This window comes from Seriola dumerili, unplaced genomic scaffold (assembly GCF_002260705.1).
Source record: "Seriola dumerili isolate Sdu_G_001 unplaced genomic scaffold, Sdu_1.0 BDQW01000383.1, whole genome shotgun sequence".
Taxonomy (NCBI): Eukaryota; Metazoa; Chordata; class Actinopteri; order Carangiformes; family Carangidae; genus Seriola; species Seriola dumerili.
The window spans coordinates 920-11,240 of NW_019174638.1; the positions used below are offsets into that span (position 1 = coordinate 920).

General features: G+C 39.9%; 1 protein-coding gene across 1 annotated transcript; it reads left to right on the plus strand.

The window, feature by feature from the left end:
* The first annotated feature begins 1,673 nt into the window (after positions 1–1,673).
* On the plus strand, positions 1,674–9,860 carry LOC111233276. Its single transcript, XM_022761054.1, has 3 exons — positions 1,674–1,715; positions 3,482–3,599; positions 4,641–9,860. The coding sequence occupies exons 2-3, from the start codon at positions 3,500–3,502 to the stop codon at positions 8,270–8,272; spliced, it is 3,732 nt and encodes a 1,243-aa protein (XP_022616775.1). The 5' UTR covers positions 1,674–1,715; positions 3,482–3,499; the 3' UTR covers positions 8,273–9,860.
* Positions 9,861–10,321: the final 461 nt, after the last annotated feature.

Here is a 10,321-nt window from a genome sequence, read left to right on the forward strand (position 1 = left end):
AGTGACAATATATCACCAGGTGGTGGTGAACAGAATGAAGTGTTTCTGGTTTAAAGCACCGTCCTCCAGCATTTAAGAGATGGAAGGTCTTTAGTTTGGTTTTAAAAGAACACATTGATGGGGCGAGTCTAAGATCAGCAGGTAAACTGTTTCAGGTGCACAGACGCTAAAAGCATCTCACTACACTTTGAAAATGCTCTAGGCACATGGAGATCTCCAGCGTGTGATCTGCTGGGATTGTAAACTAACAGCATGTCTGAGATGTTCTGTGAAGCCAGACCAGCAGGTGCTTTGTGACCAAGAGGAGGATTGTTTAGATTGTATTCTGAAAACAACAAGTAGCCTGGGAAAGTTTCAGAGAAGAGAGTTATGTGGTCAGATTCATATGACTGACTGACTGACTGACTGATAGAGTTGAGTTTTACTGTTAAACCTGTGGTCAGCTGAAGACCATGTGACGATAGTAATGAAGTTACACCATTGGTCTGTTGACTTGTTTTCACTGGTCTAGACTCCAGGTATTCACAGATCAGCGGTCTCTGTTTTCTCCTGTTCAGCTGAATGAAGTTTCATGTCGTCTACTGCTTCATTTTTTGAACCATCTATCATCTATCTTTCACCTGGTGTAAAGCTCAAGTGTCTTTGCTAGTTTCAGACTGATGCAGTTGTTCATTTTTCCATCCAGTGCACAGGTTGTTTAAATAGCCAGTTGTTTAAATCGACCAACAGAAACCTGGTCTTCAGTAAATGGCACAATATTTCTCCATTATTTTAAGGGCACATTGTCAGTATGCTCCTACATAGGTGGGTGCACAGTGTGTCTGTTTAACACAAGCAGCTTTCTGAAGATGAGTGTGGTGTCTTAGCTGATTTGTGAGTCAAGGATAGGAGTGTTTTAGGAGGAGACTCTAAGATAAAAGTCAGGAACCAGAAGAGGGGGGGCACCCCCTCCGTACCAGTCTCCAAAAACACTCCTAAAAGCTGACTTAGGTTTTATATAACATAATTTATGCTCCAAGGATCCAGCTGATTACTGGCAGTTTGAAGGAGGATTTTTCTTCATCTGCTCCGTTGCTCCGTCACTTCTGGTAAAGATTCATTGACCTTTGTGGTATGTTTAGATTTTACTTATTAATACACTGTATAGTTGGGATTCTGACATAAAATATAGTGTAATGTTTGTCCTCATATGTTGTCAGGACTATATGGAGAATACTGTGGAAAACAAGATAAAACTGAATCGGAAGATACAAGCTAAAAAACAACAGTTGAAGTCAGTCAGTCAGTTGAAGTTTAATACGATTTTAATCTGTTTTACACAGTATTTTTTACTTTGTCTTCCAAAACAAAAGGTTTACTTTACAATATTAAGCTTGTGTTAATAGATACTTAATTTTATTATTAGGAAAAAGTTTCTCTACAAAACCTTTACTGGCGTCACTTTATTGATAGTGTTTGATCATAATAATTTAGGAAAAATCTATAAAATATCTGTAGAAATATTAATGAAACCTTCCGTAAATTTATTGTTTTTACACTTTATTTGAATTAGGATTTTTTTTACTTTAATTTTAAGTTTTTTGTTTGGCAGCCGCTGTTGCCAGTCATGTGACCTTTTTTTTTTTTTTACAGTGTAGTGTAAAAGCTGCTGCTTGACTCCGACATTACTGGAGTCACCGTCAAGAGGAGAGGCAGCTTCGGCTCTACATGTAAAGGTCTGTCTTGCAGTATACTCAACTTTATTCTGGTGTTATACTCATGGGCATGTTGTTGTAAAGACTGTATATATCTTACATTTTGTGTATTTTGTTTGAATGCTGGGGAAACCTTTTATTCTCAGTGAAAATTATTTAGTTTACTGAATGGTGAAAACAAGAGTTTACAGATACCAACTCAACTGCTGGATTGCGGAAGCATTCTGACTGGGTTGTGGAGGGAGTGAGTTCCGTCACAACTTTAGTCACTTTTGAAGTCATTTGATTGAACATCAGGTTTTATTGTGAAATGGAAAAGCTGAAAAAAGTTGATGCCTGTGGCTCAGGAGGTAGAAAGCATTCTGCACTATTCAGGAGGTTGGTGGTTTGATCCCCGGCTCCTATAGTCTGCATGTTCAAGTGTCTTTGGGCAAGATACTCAACTTGAAAGTAGCGTGACGGCTGTTCTGTCAGTATGTGAGTGTGTGAATGTACACTTGTAATACATATCCGTTATATGGATTAGGAGCTGTGTGTCAAAATCTTTTTACGAGACTATAAAAGCGCAGTCCATTTTAAAAGGGAGCTCTCGGAGAGACCAGCTCATGTCCTGATAATTATCCCATTAAGTCAAGATAACAGAGTTTTGAGTGTTTTCAGGCATCACTTTTAAAGAAGCAAACAGTTCTGATCGACTCAGATAAGGCCTTTCATAGTTTGTTTAACCCACCCTCTATAGGTTCATTGCTCCCTCCGAGGGCGGGCCATGAAATGCAGTCAGACATAACATTTGGGTGGAACTATAACTACTCTATTCTATATCAAACAATCAAACACTAGTAATAAAGAATTTTTCCCCCTACATTGGGAACAGTGGAAATGTATCCTAGACAAGTATTTTAATCAGAAATGGAATTGGTGATAAAAATGTATGAGGGAAGTTGTTGCAATGATAAACAGGAAATCTACTCTCTGAATTTCTTTAGTATCGAGAGCACAGCCTGTGGTTCAGAGGATTTATTGTGGAGAAAATCATCAGTATTTCATGTGATTTTTTTTCTTTAGGTTTTCAATTTTTCAATTTTATTTGTAATTAAACAATTGATCGACAGGCCAGAGTTGAATCGGCCCACCACAAATGGTCCTCTGCTGCCACCCTCAGGATTGTTACAGTAACTGCAGGCATCATGGCTTGTCCCTGTCAAGTGTGAATTAACAGCTTTGCCTGTTAAATGGCTGTTATAACTACACTCTACTTCACATACCTGAACTTACAATCACAACAAGTCTAACATCTAACAAACGAAATCAGTAGAATTTTCTTTGCAGCCATCTCTTGGGGCAGCAGCATCAGAGCCAATGACAGTAAGAAACTGTGCTGCGGCTCTGGAACCCCTGAAGTTGGTTGTTGAGAAAGGGTTGATGCATGAACTGTTAAACAATATGGAAGACTTCATATCCCCTACACAAACTACTTGTCAAACAACAGGATGCTTCAGCTCTGATGTAATAAGGGCTGCTACAAGAAGTCCTTCCTTCCCTCACCAGTGACGCCCCTCTGAGCCAGTGGGGGAAAATAACTCTTTAAGTGGCAAAGCATAAGCACATTATTCATTTGTTTTGAATACTCAGAGCTACATCTGAGATCTGAGATTTTTGTGAATTGCAGCTGCAACACTGCAATTTCTCTTTGAAGATCAATAACATACTTTATCTAAAGCATCATAGGACTATTTAACTAGTTACAGGTTTTAATAATTAAGTACATTTTGTGTTTTGTTTTCCAGTTGAAATTTATTGACACCATGGCCTCATCTGATGATGATACCATAGAGACTGCAGCCCTGGGAAGACCATTCCAGCTTGGCACACTGTATGACTGCCGGAAGGATGTTCTTGTTCCAGGTAAGATCTGATGAGTGTCTCAGTTAACCTTAACATGAATACACAAATAAATAAACCAAGAGGCATTGAGTAGCTCAGTTGGTTGAGCATCCGCCCCATGTGCAGAAGCTAAGATCCTGCAGTTGGCTCCGGTTCAAGTCCCGCATCGGACAGCCCTTTGCTGCATGTCATTCCCCCTATCTCTGCCTCCCCATTTCCTGTCTCTCTCTACTGCACTGTAAATAAAGGCATAAAAAGGCTCCAAAAAAATTAATAAATAAAAATAAAATAAATAAAGGTTTAAAAGGAGAAAGAAGTCATACCCCTTCTGTGTGTTATAATCCGAGCTTCTCTGGTCTTTGTTTTGGTAGCTGGCATGTTAGTGTATGTGAGTCTCTCTTTGTTAAACCATTGGTCCTCTCCACATCAGTACAGTAGTACAGTGTAGTACACAGTGTTCAGGTGAAAGTGACCCTCTAGAACTTCCTCCACTAAAGAAATAAAATTTCTGCTAAAAAGGCGTCCAACAAATAAAGAGATGAGACTGAAACATGGACTGGCCATGAGCACTACTGACCCTGGTCAGCCGGTGAGTGATCATTACATCCATAAAGTTTACCAGCTCCATCAGTGCCATTTGTGTGGCCGGCCCCAGTGGATCAGTCCAAGGTTGAATTTCTTTCCCATTCCGACCATGGAGCCAATACTGATATCACATCAATGCAAAAGTTGATTAATGGTTGTGGCTGGATTGTTTTTGTCAGATGTCATGTACACAGGGTCCATTTATTCAGTTGTGATCCTGATTGTGTGTTTCATGGACACTTCATAACGCCTTGTTGGAAAAAGAAAGGCGGGTGGGGGGTGTTGTGGAGGCAGTTGTTTTGGTCTAAGATGCTGGTGGTCTAGTGCGTCATCTAGTGGCAATGATGATCATTTACAGAACCTTTAAAAAGTATATGTATCATTTGGATAACAATGCTTAATGTTAGACATATAGGCTTAAACTGTAGTATTTGAAGGCTTTGTTGACCTAACATTGTATCATTAATTTGTCAACAGGTGTAACTCTGTGGGATCCAGATCAGCTACAAAAGAATACAAGTGTAACACGTCAACATAACACTGAATTCAATGTCACCGCATCAGATTCCATTGAGGAGAAGTCAAATTTATTAAACATCTCTGGCTCTCTGAAGTTGAGTCTCTTGGGAGGACTGGTGAATGTGGGAGGATCGGCAAAATATTTCCAAGACACAAAGAAATCTCACAAACAAGCCAGGATTACTCTTCAGTACAAAACGACAGCAAAGTATGAAACATTAACAATGTCTCACCTGGCACATGGACAGGTATCTCATCCCAATGTGTTTGTGGATGACACTGCCACTCATGTTGTCACAGCCATCTTGTACGGAGCTGGTGCTTACTTTGTGTTTGACAGAGAATCATCCTCAGAGGACGATAAGAAACAAGTGGAGGGGGAAGCGAACCTCACCCTCAATAAGCTGAAATTCCTCACAGCAAAAGGTGAGGGATCACTCATCATGAATGAAGAAGAGAAAGTAGCAGTTGAAAGATTTAGCTGCACATTTCATGGAGACTTCAAGTTACCTTCCAACCCAACGTCCTTCAACGAGGCTGTGAGTGTTTACAGAAACCTTCCCAACATGCTGGGAGAGAATGGAGAACATGCTGTTCCACTCAGGGTGTGGCTCTACCCTCTGGTGAGGTTGGATTCAAGAGCAGCAAGACTCCAAAGAGACATCAGCAATGATCTCATCACATACTCATCAGAAACAATCGAGAGTCTAAACCAGACAGAGATGAGATGCAGTGATGTACTCAAAGACACCGCAGCAACAACATTTCCTGCCGTGGAAAAGAAGGTTCAGGATTTGATGCAGATGGTCAAACGGTACAAGCTTGACTTCATGCAGAAGCTTGGTAAAGTGCTTCCTTCAATCCGAGGGGGTGGGAAAGAGGAGAGTGCCCTGGAGGACATCCTTAAGGCACATGAGAAGTCACCATTCAATAACAAAGACCTGAATCAGTGGCTAAAAACCAAGGGGAGGGAATCAGATACACTGAAGTCCTTCCTTGAACAACTGGAGAAACTAGGTATAAAAATGGATGACAATTTGGATGACCTCTTGTCTGATTTAAATGTCAGAAATATTGTGTGCTTTTCCTTTACCTCAGTAGACCAGCCTGACAGTTTCTTGGTCAAACTGTCAAAGCATCTCAGACCATCAGGAATGATGGACACTGCTGGAGAATCCTCTGATCTACAGAGCAGAAGCACAGAGTGGCTCTCCACTGATACCAGACAGACAATGAGGAAACAACTACAATTGTTTGAAGAACTGAAGAAGTTGAGCAGCAGTGCTGACACCAAATTCATATTTGCATCAAAATATGATGGAAGTCATCCTGGGGCATGTATTTTCATATATGAAGAAGGGTCTGACGATGCAGTCTGCTTTGTTCCTCCATCAAAACCTGGCACCCCAACAGCTACTGCTGTGTCACATGACAGCATAACAGTTAAAGTGTCTGAACCAGCCTCTGCCACTGTAGAAACCAGAGTAGAATACAGAATCAAAAAGAGAGAGGACACACGGTGGGCATCTCGACCACTGAAGAAGAACCAAGATGCAGTAACTCTGTCAGGACTCAATTCAGACACAGAGTATGAGATCAGAGCCACAGCTGTGGGCAAACTCAGCTACGCTGTCAGCAGTGATGTCTGCAGTGCTGTAACCCTCACAGCGGCTGGTCCACCAACTCAGGTAAAAGACACTGAAGTGAAAGCAAACTCTGTCACTCTGACATGGAGCGTCCCGTCTGTCCAACAGTGTGAATCGGTTAAAGGATACATCATTGAGTTCAAGGAGGAAAACAGCAATGAATGGCAGAGCAAAGACACCGGGAAGGAGGTGTACACCTTCACTCTGAAAGGCCTGAAACAGGATACGGTCTACTCCATCAGGATGCGCACAGATGTTGGTGTTGGAGTCAGTCTGCCCAGTGAGGAATTCAAGATTAAAACTAAGAAAAAAACACTGGATAAAAAGGAGTTCACTTTGCTCCCAGGTGATCCACCAGTCTATCTACTTAATCTGAAACCAGCAGGAGTTCGTCAGTTGAACAAAAAGGTTTTTGGAAAGGCACCAACCAAAAACCCAGCAAACAAAACCATCATGGTTGTTGGTGCTACTGGATCTGGCAAGACCACCCTCATCAACGGCATGATCAACTACATCCTAGGAGTCGACTGGAAGGACAGCTATAGACTTAAACTGATAAATGAAGAAACTCAGAAAACACAAGCGTGCAGTCAGACCTCTGAGGTGACAGCCTATCAGATTTACCACACAGATGGTTTCCAAGTTCCTTACTCCCTCACAATCATCGACACTCCAGGGTTTGGAGACACAAGAGGAATCAAACAAGACGAAAAAATCAAAGAAAAAATCAGAGAGTTTTTCTCCGTCAAGGGTGGAATTGATAGCATTGACGCAATTTGCTTCGTAGTGCAGTCTGCTTTAGCTCGTCTGACACACACACAGACATACATCTTTGGTGCCATCCTCTCCATTTTCGGGAAGGACATTGCCAGCAACATCGTTGCTCTGGTCACCTTTGCTGATGGCAAATCACCCCCAGTCCTGGAGGCGATCAAAGCTGCAGAGATTCCATGTGCCACAAACCCAGATGGATCTATTCTCCATTTCAAATTCAACAACTCTGTGCTTTTTGCCAAAAATACAGAAGCCAACACTGATGAGGACAACTTTGATCACATGTTCTGGAAAATGGGGGAAATCAGCATGAAGAAATTCTTCAATCATCTAAACTGCATGGAAACCCAGAGTCTGACCCTGACAAAGGAGGTTCTCCAAGAACGCAAACAGCTTGAGGCAATTGTTGAGGGGGTGCAGCCAATGATACGAAAAGGTTTGTCTAAACTGGAGGAAATAAACAACACAAAAGCTGCACTACAAAACCACGAGACCCACATGAAGGAGAATAAGGACTTTGAATATAAAGTAGAGGTTGACAAATCTGAGAAGATTGATATTCCTTCAGGAAAATTCATCACCAACTGCCTTGGGTGCAACTATACCTGCCATTATCCTTGTCAGATACCAAAAGATGAGAATAAAAGAGGGTGTGCTGCAATGAAAAATGGAAACTGCACAGTGTGTCCAGGAAAATGTGTGTGGAGTGACCATTTCAACATGACGTACCGATGGGATATAAAACGTGCAACAGAGAAGAGGACATATCAGGAACTGAAGAGGAAATATGAGGCAGCGCTGGGAGAGAAGATGAACTCAGAGAAAATCATTAAACACCTGGAAGTAGAATATGAGCAGGTGTACTTGCAAGTTACAAAAATGATGGAAACGTTAACTAAAAGCCTGCAGCGTCTGAGAGAGATTGCACTACGTCCAGATCCTTTGTCCACTCCAGATTACATTGATCTGCTGATACAAACAGAGGAACAGGAGGCCAGACCTGGATTTATGCAGCGTATTAAAGAGTTACGGAGTGTAAGAGAACGGGCAGTTCTTTTGACGAAGTTGAACAAGGGAGAGTACCTCACCGGAAAAGAAAAGTCGACATGGGAGAAGATGAGGTCCACTGTCAAGGGAATATTCAACAATCCACGCAGTTGGTTTCAATAATTGAAGTGCCCTCTGCACAGAGCGCGTTAAACTGTCAACAGTATACAGAGTTCATCAGTACGGAAGCTGTGTTAAAGGAAAATATATTTATATGTTATTATATCATTATTAGGAATAATATTCAATAGCATCACTCTTATTCACTGTAGTGTCACAAAAATCAATCCAACCACTAGGGGTCTCCTATAAGATTGTATTATAATTATTATGATTATTGTAATTAGGAAAAAGCACATTACTCCACATTAAGTGTTGTAGTATAACCATCAGGTGAGCATTGATACGTGACGATCTTTGTGTCACCACAGTGCATAAGTTATTGAACATTAAGTAATATATCTGTTTTCAGTATTGCACTTTGTCGAAATAAGAGTAGTAAGCAGTCATTCTCTATGAACAACCCTGTTAGCGATGCTTGCTAATAAGATAAGTCTCAAAGTGCTTTAATCATTATGAGTTTCATCACATGACCATTTCATTTTCACTTGGATTTATGTGTTAATTCGAAGATAAATATAAAACAGCAATGAAACATTCCTGATGATGAACTTTTCATAATCTTTTCCAGTTTCATTATTACATTTTTAGATTTTACTTTTCATTCATTAACTACTAACAAACTTTGACCATGCATTTTATCTCCTAAATCTTAATGCTGTAATTACACAAATAATAAATAATCATAATCATAACTTTATGAATATAGCACCTTTAAAGATAGAGTGTTTTGACAATCAAAGTAAAAGCGATAATAGGCAAGAGGCTCAAAAGGCAATATAAAAACAGAAGTTAAAGAGGGAGACATACAATATACTTCATTTTAAATAAGAACATGATGTGATGTCGTCTGTTAAAGCCTGAAGCCTATAGTTGTGTATGTTTTTTTTGTTTTTTTTATTGTGTAAGATAATGAACAGGATGTCGGTGTTTTTGCTCCTTTGTCGTCAATTTGTCATTTAATAAATTCTCAGTGGGAAGAACATGTGACCCCCACAGTCTTACCAGTTAAGAACCTGTCTGTAACATGAGAGGTGGCTCATCATCACTTCATTTAACCAAGCTATTCTTCAAATCAGAACAATTATATGGTTGTAATTATGCTTTTGTCAAATCATATTTCAATCCTGTGATCAATATTTCACTGCTTTTATTAATTATACTTGTTCTTAAAGTTTTGCTCTAATTGTACTTTGAACTTTTGCCGTCGCTCCAAACGTTTTATTGCATCACACGTCAGTGTCAAGATAGAGTTTGTTTTTTCTTCTTTAATTTTCATTTTATGGAAGTTGTGTTCGTTTAAATGACATTTTAAAACAGAATTAGAGCAGCTTCTGTTGAACCTGAACGTTTGTTTAAATCAATTCTTTGTGGGGTTTTGCTTTAATTTCATAATTCAATTTTAAAGAGAGTCGAAGTGACTAATAATTTTTTTGGGGTGTTTTTTTATTTTTTATTGTCTTTTACTTTGTGCAAACATTCACACACAGAGAGAGATTAGTGTTGAGATAAAACTCTGTGACTTGCACTGCTGGACTTAATGTAATCATATGATTTCTGCTGAATAAAAATGACTAGCCACAGAACTTGACAGCTCAGGTCTGGTCTCTGGTCTTTAAGGGGTTAAATTTTAGTTCAGTTTTGAGGTTAAGTTTTTTAGATAGAAAAATTAGATCAGACTGGGAAAGTTACTGCACTTTAAAACCAAGGAAATCTCTATTCAACCCAACAGGAGGAGTAGGTGCTCCAGTTCTGGAGAGGTTTATCCTCTGGAGTCTATTGCAGTTTACCAGTCTTGCAGTTCTGCCCTGGGCTGCCTGCTCTACCTGCCTGACGTCCTTTTGTGCAGCATAATCAAGGGTTTATCTCCCAGAAATATACCAACAGTTTATGATTGATGTACTGTATTACAAGTGTAAGCCTTAAGCCTTCCTTTTTTTTGCAGCCATATTAATAACACTTTAGGTAAATAGATGATATAGATTACTGCACGTGTTGTGATGTAGACCTAACTTATATAAGGTTAGTTAAATGTAGCACCAGTGAAAGTTA

Excerpts from the sequence above, each read along its gene's own strand:
- LOC111233276 (XM_022761054.1), top strand. The coding sequence starts at position 3,500 with ATGGCCTCATCTGATGATGATACCATAGAGACTGCAGCCCTGGGAAGA. Across the intron at positions 3,600-4,640 it reads GAAGGATGTTCTTGTTCCAG|GTGTAACTCTGTGGGATCCA; the intron begins GTAAGATCTGAT and ends ATTTGTCAACAG.